The sequence below is a fragment of the Babylonia areolata genome, chromosome 16, assembly GCF_041734735.1.
Source record: "Babylonia areolata isolate BAREFJ2019XMU chromosome 16, ASM4173473v1, whole genome shotgun sequence".
NCBI classification, from domain to species: domain Eukaryota; kingdom Metazoa; phylum Mollusca; class Gastropoda; order Neogastropoda; family Buccinidae; genus Babylonia; species Babylonia areolata.
Window position 1 is genome coordinate 23,735,816 of NC_134891.1, and position 17,500 is coordinate 23,753,315.

Consider the following 17,500-nt stretch of genomic DNA (forward strand, 5'->3'; position numbering starts at 1 on the left):
TTGGTCGATGCCAGGGACTTTTGTGATGATTGAGACTCCTTCCAGTTGGTCGGCCGGTTCCTCGAAGTCGGGGAGTGTTTCCATCTCGGCAGGGGACGAGGGCAGCAGGTCTTCATGTTGGCGGTGCAGGGCCTTGGAGAGGTGGTTGAAGCTGGTCCGCTTCAGTCTGTTCTTTGTTGGGTGCTTCAGTTTTTCGTGCATTGGGTGAGTTGGCATGCGCAGGAGCTTCTCGCTGTGGATGAAGACTTTTTCCTCTCGTCTATCTTTGAGTGGGTGGAGGCCTGTGTGTTTCTCCATCGCCTGAACTGGAGTCGTCTTTATCCCGCCAGTGATCAGCCGTAGCCCTGCGTTCTGAACTTTGCTCAGGCGGCTTGTGTTGGTTGCTGATGCCGTGGCCCAGGCAGTGCTGCCATACTCCAGGGTTGGCCTGACAGTTCCAGTGTACACCCTCTGCAGTATGCTGCTGTTGGCACCCCAAGAGGTCCCGGCGAGTTTTTTCAGGATGGCCAGTTTTCTGGTTGCTCGTCTCTCGATGTCCTTGAGATGGGGGTTCCATGTCAATCGCTTGTCGAGCTTCACACCCAGGTACATTGGCGTGTCATCCTGTTTCAACTGCATTCCGTTCAGTTTGAGGTGGGAGGTTTCTGACATCGGTGACAGCGAGAAGATTGCTGAGACTGTCTTGGTGGTGTTGATGTCTACTCCCCAGGCAGAGGCCCATGTTCCCACGTGGTTGAGTGCTTCCTGCATTCTGTGGCTGGCGGACGTGAGGTATTCCGCAGCACTCCAGGCAGCAAAGTCATCAGCGTGGAGGGCTCTGGAGACATGCTTGGAGATCTTCTCAGCGATGTCGTCGATGAAGATGAGGAAAAGTGTAGGGGAAATGACTCCTCCTTGCGGCACACCTTGCTGTAGAGTGACCCGATGGCTGGTTTTCCCGTCAAGTTTTACCCTTGCCCTGCGGTGTTGGAGGAAATCCTGGATCCAGCGGTACATCTTCCCTTCCACTTTCTTGTTGAGGAGCTTCAGGAGAAGTCCTGCCTTCCAGACCTTGTCGAAGGCCTTGGTTAGGTCCACGAAGACTGCAAGCACCTTCTTCTTTTCTTGAAAGACAGTCTCTATCTCCTGTGCAAGGTACACCAGCTGGTCTTCGGTGCTGCGGTTTTTCCTGTAGGCTGATTGGGTATTGCTGAGCAGGTGGTTTTCTTCAAGGTGTTTCAGGAGTCGAGTGTTCACCATCCTTTCCATCACCTTGCCCAGACAACTCAGGAGGCTGATTGGTCGATAGCTGGACTTCTTAGTCTTATCCTTCTGCTTCTTTCTGATGGGGACGATGATGGCTTCTCTCCACTGGTCTGGAAGTTTCCCTGTGTCCCAGGACTGGTTGATGATCAAGAGAAGCTTCTGTCTGGCTACAGGTCCCAGGTTCTTGATCATGTCATTCGGGATGCCGTCTTTCCCAGGGGCTTTCTTTTTCTTCAGTTTCCTGATGGCTGCACTGAGTTCGGCCATGGAGAAGGCTGTCATCATGGACTGACTCGGGTTCTGCTGTTTCAGCTTCTCCTTGATCTCCCTCTGGACTTCCTGCACTCGGGCTTCAGGGAGTGTTGTGGTGCTGCCCTCTCTGTAAAAATCTGCAAGGATGTTGGCTGCCTGCTTGCCCGCGTGGTGCTTGCCATTTTCCTCAATGACAGTTCTGCTGTGTCTGGTGCCCGTGTCTTCATTCAGAAGCTTGGTCAGGTTCCACAACTTGCCGGTGTCCTTCTCCATGTTGAGACTGCTGGTCTTCTCATTCCAGCTCCTCTGTATTTCTGTTCTCTTCTGCTGTTGGAAGGTTTCTTTGATGGTGTTGTATTCCCGGATGTTGTCAGGAGTGGGGCTCTGCTCCATGGTTTCTCTGGCGGAGTCTAGGTCTGCATGGAGCTGTTTCAGAGTGTCACTCCAGTAGGGCTTGTAGTTTCTGCGTTTCCCTCTTGGGATGGACTGCTTTGCTGCTCGCAGCAGTGCATCGCTGAAAAGGTTGACATTGTTGATGAGGTTGTTGGAGGTACTGATGTCTTGGCAGAGGTTGTCTGCTTTTCCTTTGAAGAGAGTCCAGTTAGCTCGTTTGAAGTTCCAGCTGGGTTCCATTCTGTGCTGGGTGCATCCTATGCTGGAAATGCTGAGGATGACTGGCAGATGGTCGCTTCCCCCTAGCTGTGTGTTGACTGTTCTGGAGGTGAGTTGCTGAACCTCTTCTGTGGCGATGGCCAGATCTGGTGTTGAGCAGGTCTTCCATGCTCTGGAGTAGCAGGTGGGTTTGTCCTCTGGATGGTTGATGAGGATGAGCTTGTTGTCCATCATCCAGTCCTCTACTTCCTCACCACGTGAGTCCATTTCCTCATAGCCCCAGCTTGGCGAGTGGCTGTTGAAGTCTCCAACCACAAGGTGTCTGGAAGCTTCAAGTCTCACTTTGTGTAGCGCTAGAGCTGAGCCTGGAGGGCTGTAGCAGTTGGTGATCAGTAGTTCTCCGCTGGGCAGTAGCAGCTTGACTGTGTGATGCTCTAGCTCCTCTTTTCCCGATCTGCTTGTTTCTACTGCAGGGATGGAGATTTTGATGAGGGTGAGGATTCCTCCCTTGTGTCTGTCCTCTCGATCTTGGCGGAAGGCTTCGTAGCCTCTAATAAAAAATCTTTGGGGATCTTTTAAATGGGTCTCCTGAATGCAGATGACATCAATGTTGTTATTTCGGAGAAACTCCTGGAGTTCTGGTTTCTTGTTTCTCAGCCCTTCTGCATTCCACTGAGCTACTGTGAGGTTGACAGGTGGTGAATTTGTCTGGTCAGTCGCTCTACTCTGCCTTCCCCTGACCTTCAGGTTGACAGAGGCACCGGTCGCTTTGGTGGGCCCCTTTGAGGCAGGAGGCCCGGCTCCGTCCCTCCCCGGTTGTCGCTGATAGGGACGACGCCATGACGACAAAGTGGTCTGACGCATAACCATGATCGTTGATGCGTGTGTGTCCTGAATTTTTAACCAGAAACCTGCGCCGTAGCTGACACACTCCGTCTTCGGCAGGCCGGATCAAGTTTTCTGTCAGGGGGCTTCTCCCTTAGCTCAGGTCTAAAGAGTCCTGCCCTGTGAGCACAGGGGGATGTGAGAGATTGGGGATCCCTCCCTAGATGGACTGCCTGTCAAGGTTAACGAGCTCCATCTACCCGGGGCTCATGGTCCAAAGACCTGCCCTGTGAGCACAGGGGGGGATTGTTAGCTGGGTATCCCACCCGTTGGTTTGAAATCAGAGTTTCCCTTCTCCTAGATGGACTGCCTGCCAAGGCTAATGAGCTCCATCTACCCTGACCAGTCTAGTCTGCGACCTCTCTTGAGTGAGTTTCCGAGAGCTAGTCTTGCTATTGCGCCGATCGTCCGCACCCGTGCCGCGTTCGCCATGACTAGGTCATGCCCATTCTGCCCCATGTCCCCGCAGGAACACCCACATTAACGTGGCGAGGAGGTGCGGCTACAGAGTTCACTCCCTTGCTAGGGACGCACTGAGGCACCCTAGAGGGGAGATCTTAGCAGAACTTTTATATATTTAAAAAAAAAAAAAAAAAAAAAAAAAAAAGTGAATAAATAATAGATAAATACTCTTTTTTTTTTAATTTTTTTTTTATATATTTAAAAAAAAAGTATTTATCTATTATTTATTCACTTTTTTTTTCTCTCAAGGCCTGACTAAGCGCGTTGGGTTATGCTGCTGGTCAGGCATCTGCTTGGCAGATGTGGTGTAGCGTATATGGATTTGTCTGAACGCAGTGGCACCTCCTTGAGCTACTGAAACTGAAACTGAAACTTTGTAGATTTTGCCTGTGTTTAATTTTTTTTTTTTTCTGTGTCATGCTATCATTGATTTTTGGTTCCAGCTCAGTTTGGGTAAGATTGTTCTTATTTGGTTATATATTTATTAACAGTGCAAATCAAATATTTTATTCATTTGCTGGGATTTTTTTCACGTTACACTACATGCTTTATGTACATTGTGCTGAATTATGCTTTCCTAGTTAATGACTTTGCTATTTTGATTTTTCTTATTACTGTTATCTTTTATTATTATTATTATTATTTTCTAAATCCAACTTCTAAATTAGTGGTCGTGGAGCAAGATAACAGTCATGTTAGGACAGTAACAAGCTTTGGATTATGGGTACATGTGAATATTTTGAAGTTGACAAATATGTATCTTTTTTTTGTATTTTATTTTTTACAACACTTTGATGAATAGTTTGGTAATGGGTTACCATGTGAAGTTAGTGATAATATGCAACATGTGCTGTGTAATGCTCACATCTTATTCCACCTTCAAGGGCTGTGGTTCTCTTGTTCACTCCATTATGTACGGGTTGACTTTAATGAGTATGATGGTTTTTGACTCACTTGTGTAAACAAAGTGAGTCTATGTTTTAACCCGGTGTTCGGTTGTCTGTGTGTGTGTGTGTGTGTGTGTGTGTGTGTGTCCGTGTGTCTGTGTGTCCGTGGTAAACTTTAACATTGACATTTTCTCTGCAAATACTTTGTCAGTTGACACCAAATTTGGCATAAAATAGGAAAAATTCAGTTCTTTCCAGTCATCTTGTTTAAAACAATATTGCACCTCTGGGATGGGCACAAAAAAAAAAAAAAAAAAAAAAAAAAAAATGAAGCCTAATTATATGCAAACTGCATTTACTGTTATATTTATATTTTTTGTATTCTCTAAACTTGGCACTTTGACCTCTTATTCTGACACAACAACAAGAGGAGACATTATTATCATTTTTTGTTCAAACAGGAACTTCTTTTGCTAAGCATGGAATTTTTATTTATTTTGCAAACGTTTTGGTGCAGATCGTAAAAAAGGGAAATTACTCTGTAATTAATGCTAGGGGACTTAATTTATCACAAGTGAGTCATGAAGGCCTTGCCTCTCTTGTTTTATCATGCCAAACTCCCTCTTTGGCATGTGCAGGATAAAGATGTTCATCTTCCCATAGGCCACTGACTGCTGACTTGGATTTCAGGAGCTCTAAGATACAATCAGAAAAACCTTCATCCTTAACCAACCAGGCGCTGTTAGCAGGATTCGAACCCAGGACCTTTTGATAGAAAGTCCAATGCTTTAACCGCTTGGCTGTTGTGGTGGTGGTGGTGTTTGTGATGGTGTGGGTGCTGGTGTATGATGGTGTGGGTGGTGTGTGTGATGGTGTGTGGTGTGTGATGGTGCGGGTGGTGGTGTGTGATGGTGTGGGTGGTGGTGGTGTGTGATGGTGTGGGTGGAGTGTGTGATGGTGTGGGTGGGTGGTGTGTGTGATGGTGCGGGTGGTGGTGTGATGGTGTGGGTGGTGGTGTGTGTGATGGTGTGGGTGGTGTGTGTGATGGTGCGGTGGTTTGTGTGGTGGTGTGGGTGGTGTGCGTGATGGTGCGGTGGTGTGTGTGATGGTCTGGGTGGTGGTGTGTGTGATGGTGTGGGTGGTGGTGTGTGTGATGGTGTGGGTGGTGGTGTGTGTGATGGTGTGGGTGGGTGGTTGTGTGATGGTGTGGGTGGTGGTGTGTGATGGTGTGGGTGGGTGGTGTGTGTGATGGTGTGGGTGGTGTGTGGTGTGTGATGGTGCGGGTGGTGGTGTGTGATGGTGTGGGTGGTGGTGGTGTGTGATGGTGTGGGTGGTGGTGGTGTGTGATGGTGTGGGTGGTGGTGTGTGATGGTGCGGGTGGTGGTGTGTGATGGTGTGGGTGGTGGTGTGTGTGATGGTGTGGGTGGGTGGTGGTGTGTGATGGTGCGGGTGGTGGTGTGTGTGATGGTGTGGGTAGTTTGTGTGATGGTGCAGTGGTGTGTGTGATGGTGTGGGTGGTGGAGTATGCGATGATGCGGTAGGTGATGTGGTTTCAGTGGGGAAGACGTCCAACTGCTGCGTGGTGATGGCCCAGCTGATCTCCAACGGTCGCACCCTGGGCATGCACTCCTTCCTCGTGCAGATCCGTGACCTGGACACCCATCAGCCACTGCCAGGTAGGTGTGTGTGTGTGTGTGTGTGTGTGTGTGTAGGTGTGGGTGTGTGTGTTTATGTTGTGTCACTGTGTGTATCACTGTGCGTGTGTGTGTGTGTGTGAGCGTGTGCATGTGCGTATTGAATGTGCATATCATTTGCTATCTGTTACAAGCATTATACACCATGACATTTATGTCACATTCATAGAGCAGAGATGTGAATCATGGACGGTCTACAAACGCCACGCCAAAAAGCTTAACCACTTCCACACCACCAGCCTCAGAAAACTTCTCGGCATAAAGTGGCAAGAGAAGATCCCTGACACAGAGGTGCTCACTCATGCAAACTTGCCCAGCATCTACACCATCTTGATGCAGGCCCAGTTGTGTTGGGCAGGCCATATAGTTCGCATGCCAGACCACCGGCTCCCCAAGAAACTGCTGTACGGCGAACTCCAACATGGCAAGCGCTCCCATGGAGGCCAAAAGAAGCGCTTCAAAGACACTCTGAAAGCTTCTCTGAAGGCCTTCAGCATCAGCCACGACACATGGGAGCTGAATGCAATGGACAGACCAAAGTGGCGCTCAGCTGTCCACAAAGGCGCCAAATCCTGTGAGGCTAACAGAATCGCTGCAGCAGAGCAATGCAGACAGGCCAGGAAAAGCAGTGCCAACAAGTCCCTGACAGCTGCCACCATCCCCTGTCCACACTGCGTCAGAACCTTCTGGGTGCGGATTGGCCTGACCAGTCATATGCGCACCCACAGAGCCCAACCCACCCACTCCCAGGATGACTAGATGGTCCTCGTCGATCCCGACGGACGAACCACACATGTTTTGACTGGTCAAGTTAATTGTAATAATAAAAAAAAACCCATCCATTTAATATGGAGTTCGAAGTATTGTGGTAAAGAATGTGACTGTGAGCAAATTGTGTGCAGCTAGAAAACTGGTGTCATGCATTGAAACATGCTCTCGCATGCGGAACACAGACTCACACAGAATGCACACCTATGCAGGGAAATGTACACTCAAGCACACACACAAAAACACACTTTGAACACAGAGCATACACACCACACACACACACACACACACACACACACAGCAAAACACACACACATACACACACACACACTCAGAGCAACACACACCCCCACACCCCCCCCACACACACACACACACATATACACACACACGCAGAGCAACACACACACATACACACACACTCAGAGCAACACACACACACACACACACACATGCACAGAGCAACACACACACACACACACACACAGACACACACACACACACACACACACACACACTGTTCTGATTGTCATTGTTTGTTGCAGGGGTAACAGTAGGAGATATTGGCAACAAGTTTGGCTATCAGGGCATCGACAACGGCTTCCTTCGTTTTGACAACGTCCACATCCCACGGGAAAACATGATGATGAAGCACTCCAAGGTGAGTAATTTGCCATGCGCTGCACCAGTGATCTCCCTTGCTGACGGAAAATATTCATCAAACAATTTTGGGGCTTGAAGTTATTTTGTCTTTGGGAATGAATGATTACTATACTTGTTTGATTTTGATTATGAAAAAAAATCGATATTTGCAATCCGTTGTTGCTTCTTCAGTTTTTAGTAGGGGCTACCAGTCTTTTGCTCACATGCGTTTCCAAAGAGACAACCTCTTTGGTGAAATGGTTAGAGTGCTTGATTCTTACCCGAGTTTCTTGGGTTTGATTTCGTCTCGGTGCACCTGGTGGGCTAAGGATGGAGATGTTTCTGATCTCTTGAGGTCGGTGTGTGCAGACCCTGAAACCCCTTCATGTGTACAGGCATGCAGAAGATCAAATACACATGCTAAAGATCCCGTTAAATCCATGACAGCGATTGGTGGTTTACGGAAACAAGAACATATAGCCCAGCATGCACATCCTGGAAAATGGAGTATGGCTGCTTACATGGCAGGGTAAAAACGGTCATACATGTGGAAGCTCACTTGTACGTACGAGTGAATGTGGGAGTTGTAACCCACATAAACAAAGAAAAGAAAAAAAACTTAAAAGAAAGGGACATTTGTTTTGTACCTTTTCTCAGTCAGCCATTAGGTCCTCGACAGATGATGACTAGTGTACTGGTCAGTGAAGGGCTGTTACCTCACTGAGAGTGATTGAGCTTACACAAGTCAGACTGTGTCAGTTTTCAGTTTCAGTAGCTCAAGGAGGCGTCGCTGTGTTTGGACAAATCCATATATGCTACACCACATCTGCCAAGCAGATGCCTGACCAGCAGCGTAACCCAACGCGCTTAGTCAGGCCTTGAGAAAAAAAAGAAGAAAAAAAAGGGTGCATAAATAATAAATACATACATAAAAAAATTAACTACTACCACTACTAATAATATGTATAAGGCGCAAAAACGTGATGAAGTCAACTATAAGCGTACATAAATAAACAAATAAATATTAATTATAATAAAAAAAAATAATAATAATAATAATGATAATAATAATAATAAATAAATAAAATAGACAACAATGATGATAAGTAAGCAAATAAATGTGAAACATGGTGACACACATTCACACATTCTCACTGAGAGTGACAGAGCTTACAGGTCAGGCTGTGTCAGTGAAGGGCTGTCGCCTCACTGAGAGTGATAGAGCTTACAGGTCAGGATGTGTCAGTGAAGGGCTGTTGCCTCACTGAGAGTGATAGAGCTTACAGGTCAGGATGTGTCAGTGAAGGGCTGTCCCCTCACTGAGAGTGATAGAGCTTACAGGTCAGGATGTGTCAGTGAAGGGCTGTCGCCTCACTGAGAGTGATAGAGCTTACAGGTCAGGATGTGTCAGTGAAGGGCTGTCGCCTCACTGAGAGTGACTGAGCTTACAGGTCAGGCTGTGTCAGTGAAGGGCTGTCGCCTCACTGAGAGTGACAGAGCTTACAGGTCAGGATGTGTCAGTGAAGGGCTGTCGCCTCACTGAGAGTGACAGAGCTTACAGGTCAGGATGTGTCAGTGAAGGGCTGTCGCCTCACTGAGAGTGACAGCTTACAGGTCAGGCTGTGTCAGTGAAGGGCTGTCGCCTCACTGAGAGTGACAGCTTATAGGTCAGGCTGTGTCAGTGAAGGGCTGTCGCCTCACTGAGAGTGACTGAGCTTACAGGGCAGGATGTTTCAGTGACCATTCTTTATCTGGACCTCTTCCTTTGAGGGAAGGTGATGTTTCCTTTGTTCCTCTTGGGGGGAAGGTGATGTTTCCTTTGTTCCCCTTTGGGGAAGGTGATGTTACCTTTGTTCCCCTTTGAGGGAAGGTGATGTTTCCTTTGTTCCCCTTTGAGGGAAGGTGATGTTTCCTTTGTTCCTCTTGGGGGGAAGGTGATGTTCCCCTTTGGGGAAGGTGACGTTTCCTTTGTTCCTCTTGGGGGGAAGGTGATGTTCCCCTTTGGGGAAGGTGACGTTTCCTTTGTTCCCCTTGGGGGGAAGGTGATGTTTCCTTTGTTCCTCTTTGGGGAAGGTGATGTTTCCTTTGTTCCTCTTGGGGGGAAGGTGATGTTTCCTTTGTTCCCCTTTGGGGAAGGTGATGTTTCCTTTGTTCCTCTTGGGGGGAAGGTGACGTTTCCTTTGTTCCCCTTTGGGGAAGGTGATGTTTCCTTTGTTCCTCTTGGGGGAAGGTAATGTTTCCTTTGTTCCCCTTTGGGGAAGGTAATGTTTCCTTTGTTCCTCTTGGGGGGAAGGTGATGTTTCCTTTGTTCCCCTTTGGGGAAGGTGATGTTTCCTTTGTTCCTCTTGGGGGGAAGGTGATATTTCCTTTGTTCCTCTTTGAGGGAAGGTGATGTTTCCTTTGTTCCTCTTGGGGGGAAGGTGATGTTTCCTTTGTTCCTCTTGGGGGGAACGTGATGTTTCCTTTGTTCCTCTTGGGGGAAGGTGCTGTTTCCTTTGTTCCTCTTTAGGGAAGGTGCTGTTTCCTTTGTTCCTCTTTAGGGAAGGTGCTGTTTCCTTTGTTCCCCTTTGGGGGAAGGTGATGTGTCCTAAGTATGTTAAATTAGAACAGGCACCACTGAACACCACCGAAGTGACTCAGCAGCAGTGCAGGGTCTCCTTTGGTGTGTGGCCTCCTGGCAACCTAACATCGATGGTTTCCTGCAGACTGCGACGCTAGAACTGTGACGGACGAATCCGGAATCTAAATGAGCGGTGTGGGAGTAATGCCACTGAAATGGGGCAGCCAAAAAAAAAAAAAAAAAAAGAAAGACCACAGACATTGAGACTGTTTTGTTTATATTGATGATGATGAAGGAGGAGAAGGATGACGATGACAATGACATTGTTGCTATGGAGGTCCATTTTGGTTTGGGACTGCATGACAAGGCTGTACTCTACGCTTCCTGTCATAATGATATCCCGGCGTTAACCAGGCCCGAGAGATACAGACACTTGCAGTGTTGGTCAGGTAATTGGAACAACACACCCAAAGACGCATCTTTGAAGTGGATGACACTCGACTGTGTGATCCCAGTCTCCCCATTTAAGCCCACAGCACACTCAACACTGGGTAGGAGCCGGCCACGGGCCGAAAAACCCACCTCCGCTGAGATCTGAACTCGCGTCCTCCCAGCCGTCAGTCCGCGACGCTAACCACTTCGCCACAGTGGCTGGTGCATATATGGATTTGTCTGAACGCAATTGACACCTCTTCGAGAAACTGAAACTGTGACTGTGACTGTGACTTGAAGGTGCTTCCTGACGGGACGTACTTGAAGCCGAAGAGTGACCGCCTGATTTACGGAGGGATGACCTTCATAAGGGTGGCCATTGTGGGTGACGTGGGTCGGGGACTGGCCAAGGCAGCGACCATCGCAGTCCGCTACAGCTGTGTTCGGCGACAGTCTGAAATCCAGCCTGGGTACGTCTGTCAGTCAGAGAGAGAGAGATGGCAGTGATGGTGATGATGCTCACTTGTTGTGCTTGTCGCTGCTGCTCCTGATTATTTGCAGGAAGGATCAGAATGATGGTGATGGTGATGCTGTTGTTGATATTGTTTTTTTGTTTTTGTTTTGACATTTCAGGTTTTATTCCTTCGTGCAGACTCCCTGAGTTATTATAATAGGGAGAAGCCGCGTGATGGTAGGAGGAGGCTCGGGAGGTGGGGGAAGGGGGGGGGTGCAGGGGGGGGGGGGGGGGGGGGGGGTGGAAGGGAAGTAGTAGGAAGTGGTGGAGAGGTTGGGATATTGTTTGCCTGGTGGCTTTGTCACAGGGGTGTGTGTGTTTGTGTATATATGTGTGTGTTTGTGTAGGTGTGTTAGTGTGTCTGTGTGTGTGTATCCTGTTTTCAAACATGAATCACAAATACAGTCTTGATATGACAAAACTCAAGGTGATGTAAACAGGAAAACATGCTGACTTGCATTTGTACATCAAAATGAAACTGCTTTCTAGTCCAGAGGAAAAAAAAAAAAACATCAGCAATTGGAACTGCATAAAGAGTTACTTATTTTAATCAGGACAAAATGGTTTGATAGGCATCTTGAGTTTCAGTTTCAGTTTCAGTAGCTCAAGGAGGTGTCACTGCGTTCGGACAAATCCATATACGCTACACCACAGTACTTAGTCAGGCCTTGAGAAAGAAAAAAAAAAGAAAAGAAAAAAAGGGGAATAAATAATAGATAAGCATACATAAATAAGTAAATAAATAAATAGATAATAATTATAATATATAAAAAGGGGTAGTAGTAATAATGATAATAAATAAATAAATAAATAAATAAATAGGCATCTTGAACAAACTGGGAGTGTCTCATTGCACCTGTGAGTGTCCCGTGCTGTGTTGCATGTGAACAGGTGTGCTGTGCTGTGTTACAGATTTAACAGGTGTCCCATTGTTGTTGCACCTGTGTGCCCCATGCTGTGTGTTACAGATGAGCAGGTGTGCTATGGCTGCATTATCGATTTAACAGGTGTCCCATTGTACCTGTGTGTCCTGTACTGTGATACAGATGACCAGGTGTCCCATTGTTGTACCTGTGTGTCCCATGCTGTGTTACAGATGAACAGGTGTCCCATTGTTGTACCTGTGTGTCCTGTACTGTGTTACAGATTTAACAGGTGTCCCATTGTACCTGTGTGTCCTGCACTGTGATACAGATGGCCTGGTGTGTCCCATGTTGTGTTACAGATGAACAGGTGTCCCGTGCTGTGTTCACAGATTTAACAGGTGTCCCATTGCACCTGCCCATTGTACCTGTGTGTCCCATGCTGTGTTACAGATTTAACAGGTGTCCCATTGTTGTACCTGTGTGTCCCATGCTGTGTTACAGATTTAACAGGTATCCCATTGTTGTACCTGTGTGACATGGGCTGTGTTACAGATGAACAGGTGTCCCATGCTGTGTTAACAGATTTAACAGGTGTCCCATTGTACCTTTGTGTCCCGTGCTGTGTTACAGATGTAACAGTTGTCCCATTGTACCTGTGTGTCCCATGCTGTGTTACATATGAACAGGTGTCCGATTGTTGTACCTGTGTGTCCCATGCTGTGTTACAGATTTAACAGGTGTCCCATTGTTGTACCTGTGTGTCCCGTGCTGTGTTACAGATTTAACAGGTGTCCCATTGTACCTGTGTGTCCCATGCTGTGTTACAGATTTAACAGGTGTCCCATTGTACCTGTGTGTCCCATGCTGTGTTACAGATTAACAGGTGTCCCATGCTGTGTTACAGATTTAACAGTTGTCCCATTGTACCTGTGTGTCCCGTGCTGTGTTACAGATTTAACAGGTGTCCCATTGTAGTACCTGTGTGTCCCGTGCTGTGTTACAGATTTAACAGGTGTCCCATTGTAGTACCTGTGTGTCCCGTGCTGTGTTACAGATTTAACAGGTGTCCCATTGTAGTACCTGTGTGTCCTGTACTGTGTTACAGATTTAACAGGTGTCCTATTGTACCTGTGTGTCATGGGCTGTGTTACAGATGAACAGGTGTCCCATTGTTGTACCTGTGTGACATGGGCTGTGTTACAGATTTAACAGGTGTCCCATTGTACCTGTGTGTCTTGTGCTGTGTTACAGATTGAACAGGCGTAGTTTTGTTGTACCTTTGTGACATGGGCTGTGTTACAGATTTAACAGGTGTAGTTTTGTTGTACCTGTGTGACATGTGCTGTGTTACAGATTTAACAGGTGTAGTTTTGTTGTACCTGTGTGACATGTGCTGTGTTACAGATTTAACAGGTGTAGTTTTGTTGTACCTGTGTGACACGTGCTGTGTTACAGATTTAACAGGTGTCCCATTCTACCTGCCCGCCCATTGTACCTGTGTGTCCCATGCTGTGTTGTTACAGGGCAGGGGAGGTGCAGGTGATGGACTTTCAGACCCAGCAGTATCGCCTGCTGCCCCAGGTGGCCAACGCCTACGCTCTGTTCTTCGCGGGCAGAAGTATGATGCTGCAGTACATGGCAACCACTGCCGAGATCAACCAGGGGGCTTTTGGGGGACTGGCGCAGGTGTGTGTGTGTGTGTGTGTGTGTGTGTGTTTGTGTTTATACCTCTTTGTGTGTGAATGTGTATTTGTTTGTTAGTGTCAGTATTTGTGTGTATGCATATATGCATGTGAAGGAGTTAAGAGTGGGTGTGTGAGCAGGTGTGTAGAAGTTTTCTGTGTAATGGAGGGATAGACAGTCCCCAAAATTGTGAAAAACAACAACAAACAAACAAAAAATCCACATAGAATTGTGAGATGTTCCCAGAGTAGTGTTGACGGGCGCAATAGCCGAGTGGTTTAAGCATTGGACTTTCAGTCTGAGGGTCCCGGGTTTGAATCTCGGTAACGGCGCCTGGTGGATAAAGGGTGGAGATTTTTTCCAATCTCCCAGGTCAACATATGTACAGACTTGCTAGTGCCTGAACGCTGTTCATGTGGCAGAATTGATAAGGCAGTTAGTGTTCGTCTGTCTTGAACATAAAGAAACAATGGTCGCATGCCTACTTTAAATGTTCACATGCATGCATACCGTGTGTATACCAGTAATTATCCCGCTTTAGCATGTACAATCAGGTTAATAACATTATGACAGAATCATCAACACACATAATGATATGAACAATAAGACATTATTGTCAACAGTTGTGATCATTGTGACAGCATCGTCAGCACAAATGGACATTATGACAGTGTCATCACCACAAATGAACATTAGAACAGCATCATCAACACATGTGAACATTAGGACAGCATCATCAACACACATGAACATTAGGACAGCATCATTACCACACATGAACATTGGGACAGCATCATCACCACACATGAACATTGGGACAGCATCATCACCACACATGAACATTATGACAGCATCATCAACACAAATTAACATTATGACAGCATCATCAATACACATGAACATTATGACAGCATCATCAACACACATGAACATTATGACAGCATCATCACACAGCATCATCACCACACATGAACACTGGGACAGCATCATCACCACACATAAACATTATGACAGTGTCATCAACACACATGAACATAATGACAACATCCTCAACACACATGAACATTATGACAGCATCCTCAACACACATGAACATTATGACAGCATCATCAACACAGATGAACATTATGACAGCATCATCAACACACATGAACATTATGACACCATCACCAACACACATGAACGCTAGGACACCATCACCAACACACATGAACACTAGGACAGCATTATCAACATATATAAACATTATGACAGCCTCATTAACACACATGAACATTAGGACAGCATCAACATATATAAACATTATGACAGCCTCGTTAACACACACAGATATATACAACAGCACCACCAACACAGACTGACATTTACGACAGCATGATCAACATATTTGAACATTACAACAGCGTCATCAACACATGAAATTACAACAGCATTATCAACACATATCAGTATTACAACAGCATCAACAACACCAGTGGACATTACAACAGCATCATCCACACATATTAACTTAATGACAACTTCACCAACGCATAGGAATATCACAACAGCATCAACAACACCAGTGAACATTACAACAGCATCATCCACACATATGAACGTAACGACAGCTTCACCAACACATAGGAATATTACGACAGCATCAACAACACCAGTGAACATTATATTAGCAACATCCACACATATGAACATAATGACAGCTTCACAAACACATTGGAACATTACAACAGCATCAGCAGCACATGAACATAACGACAGCTTCACCAACACCAGTGAACATTACAACAGCATCAACAACACCAGCGATCATTACAACAGCATCAGCAGCACATGAACATAACGACAGCTTCACCAACACCAGTGAACATTACAACAGCATCAACAACATCAGCGATCATTACAACAGCATCATCAACACATGAACATAATGACAGCATCAACAACACCAGTGAACATTACAACAGCATCAACAACACCAGTGAACATTACGACAGCATCAACAAAAGTAGATTGATGGCCAGTGGAGTGATGTCCTAGAGGTAACGCGTCCGCCTAGGAAGCAAGAGAATCTGAGCGTGCTGGTTTGATTCACGGCTCAGCCGCCGATATTTTCTCCCCCTCCACTTGACCTTAAGTGGTGGTCTGGACGCTAGTCATTCAGATGAGACGATGAACCGAGGTCCCATGTGCAGCATGCACTTAGCACACGTAAAAGAACCCACGGCAACAAAAGGGTTGTTCCTGGCAAAATTCTGTAGAAAAATCCACTTCGATAGGAAAAAAAACAACAACTGCAGGCAAGAAAAAATACAAAAAAAGAAAGAAAAAAGGGTGGCACTGTAGTATAGCGACACGCTCTCCCTGGGGAGAGCAGCCCGAATTTCACACAGAGAAATCTGTTGTGATAAAAAGAAATACAAACACAAATGCAAATACAACACTAGTGAACATTACGACACACACACAGTACATACTATTACACTGTGACCCATTACAGCTCCATGCGCTGTCTGCGGGGCTGAAAGCAGTGAGTTCCTGGAGTGCCTCGGAGGGGGTGGAGGTGTGCCGTCTGGCCTGTGGGGGCCACGGGTACAGTCTGGCCAGCGGACTGCCCAAAATCTACGTGGATGTCACTCCGTCCTGCACCTACGAGGGGGAGAACTACGTCATGATTCTGCAGACTGCAAGGTACTGAGTGATAAATGTCTTGGCTGCTGTGCTGTGCTGTGCGGTACTATTGACTGTGGTGTTTGTGGGTGTTTGTTCTGGACTATGGCTCGTGGAGTGATGGCCTAGAGGTAACGCGTCCGCCTAGGACGCGAGAGAATCTGAGCGCGCTGGTTCGAATCACTACTCAGCCGCCGATGTTTTCTCCCCATCCACTAGACCTTGAGTGGTGGTCTGGATGCTAGTCATCCTGATGAGACGATAAACCGAGGTCCCGTGTGCGGCATGCACTTTAAAGAACCCACGGCAACAAAAGGGTTGTTCCTGGCAAAATTCTGTAGAAAAATCCACTTCATTAGGAAAAACAAATAAAACTGCACGCAGGAAAAAAACAAAAAAAAAATGGGTGGTGCTGTAGTGTAGTGTAGCGATGCGCTCTCCTTGGGGAGAGCAGCCCGAATTTCACACAGAGAAATCTGTTGTGATAGAAAGAAATACAAAATACCAAAAAAACCCAAATAGATATTGTACTGAGGACGATGAGTTGCACTGCTGTGTCGTGCTGTGCTGTTCTGAACTATGGCTGCATCATAATACTGAGGACTGTAAGATAGATTGTGTCATGCTGTGTTGTATGGTACTCTTACTGTGTTGTTCTGAACTATAACTGCATCATAATACTGGGGACTATAAAATAGATTGTGTCATGCTGTGTTGTATGGTACTTTTACTGTGCTGTAGTGGTAAAAAACTATGACTGCACCATAATACTGAATGCTATAAAATAGATTGTGTCATGCTGTGTTGTATGGTACTTCTACTGTGCTCTAGTGTTCAAAACTATGACTGCATCATAATACTGAATGCTATAAAAGAGATTGTGTCATGCTGTGTTGTATGGTACTCTTACTGTGCTGTTCTGAACTATAACTGCATCAAAATACTGGGGACTATAAAATAGATTGTGTCATGCTGTGTTGTATGGTACTCTTACTATGCTGTGGTGTTCTTAACTGTATTGTGCTGCAAATAGAAAACAGATCACTTATGCATGACTGTTTTTAAGAACATTCTTAACTGTTGTTTCCCCCCCCCCACCCCCAGATGTTTATTGAAGTGTATGATAATGTTTTTAAAAACATAGTCAACCATGTTTTTTCCCCCTCCAGATATTTTTTATCCACTGAAGCGTATGACCGTGTTTTTAAGAACACAGTTAATTGTGTGTTGTTTTTTTTTTAATTCAGATATTTACTGAAGTGTATGACATTAATCTTAAGAACATGACCAACAATGTTTTTGCCAAAAGATATTTAATGTTTTTTTAAATT

At 46.1% G+C, this 17,500-nt stretch overlaps 1 protein-coding gene across 2 annotated transcripts in view; it reads left to right on the forward strand.

Annotated features, from left to right (window-relative positions):
• LOC143290934 (peroxisomal acyl-coenzyme A oxidase 1-like) overlaps nt 1-17,500 on the forward strand; it is a 36,151-nt gene that overhangs the window by 11,318 nt on the left and 7,333 nt on the right. For both annotated transcript variants that reach the window (XM_076600503.1, XM_076600504.1), the window contains exons 6-10: nt 5,900-6,019; nt 7,351-7,466; nt 10,740-10,909; nt 13,343-13,505; nt 16,000-16,190. In XM_076600503.1, coding sequence (XP_076456618.1) covers nt 5,900-6,019; nt 7,351-7,466; nt 10,740-10,909; nt 13,343-13,505; nt 16,000-16,190 — 760 coding nt within the window. The remainder of the gene's footprint in view (nt 1-5,899; nt 6,020-7,350; nt 7,467-10,739; nt 10,910-13,342; nt 13,506-15,999; nt 16,191-17,500) is intronic.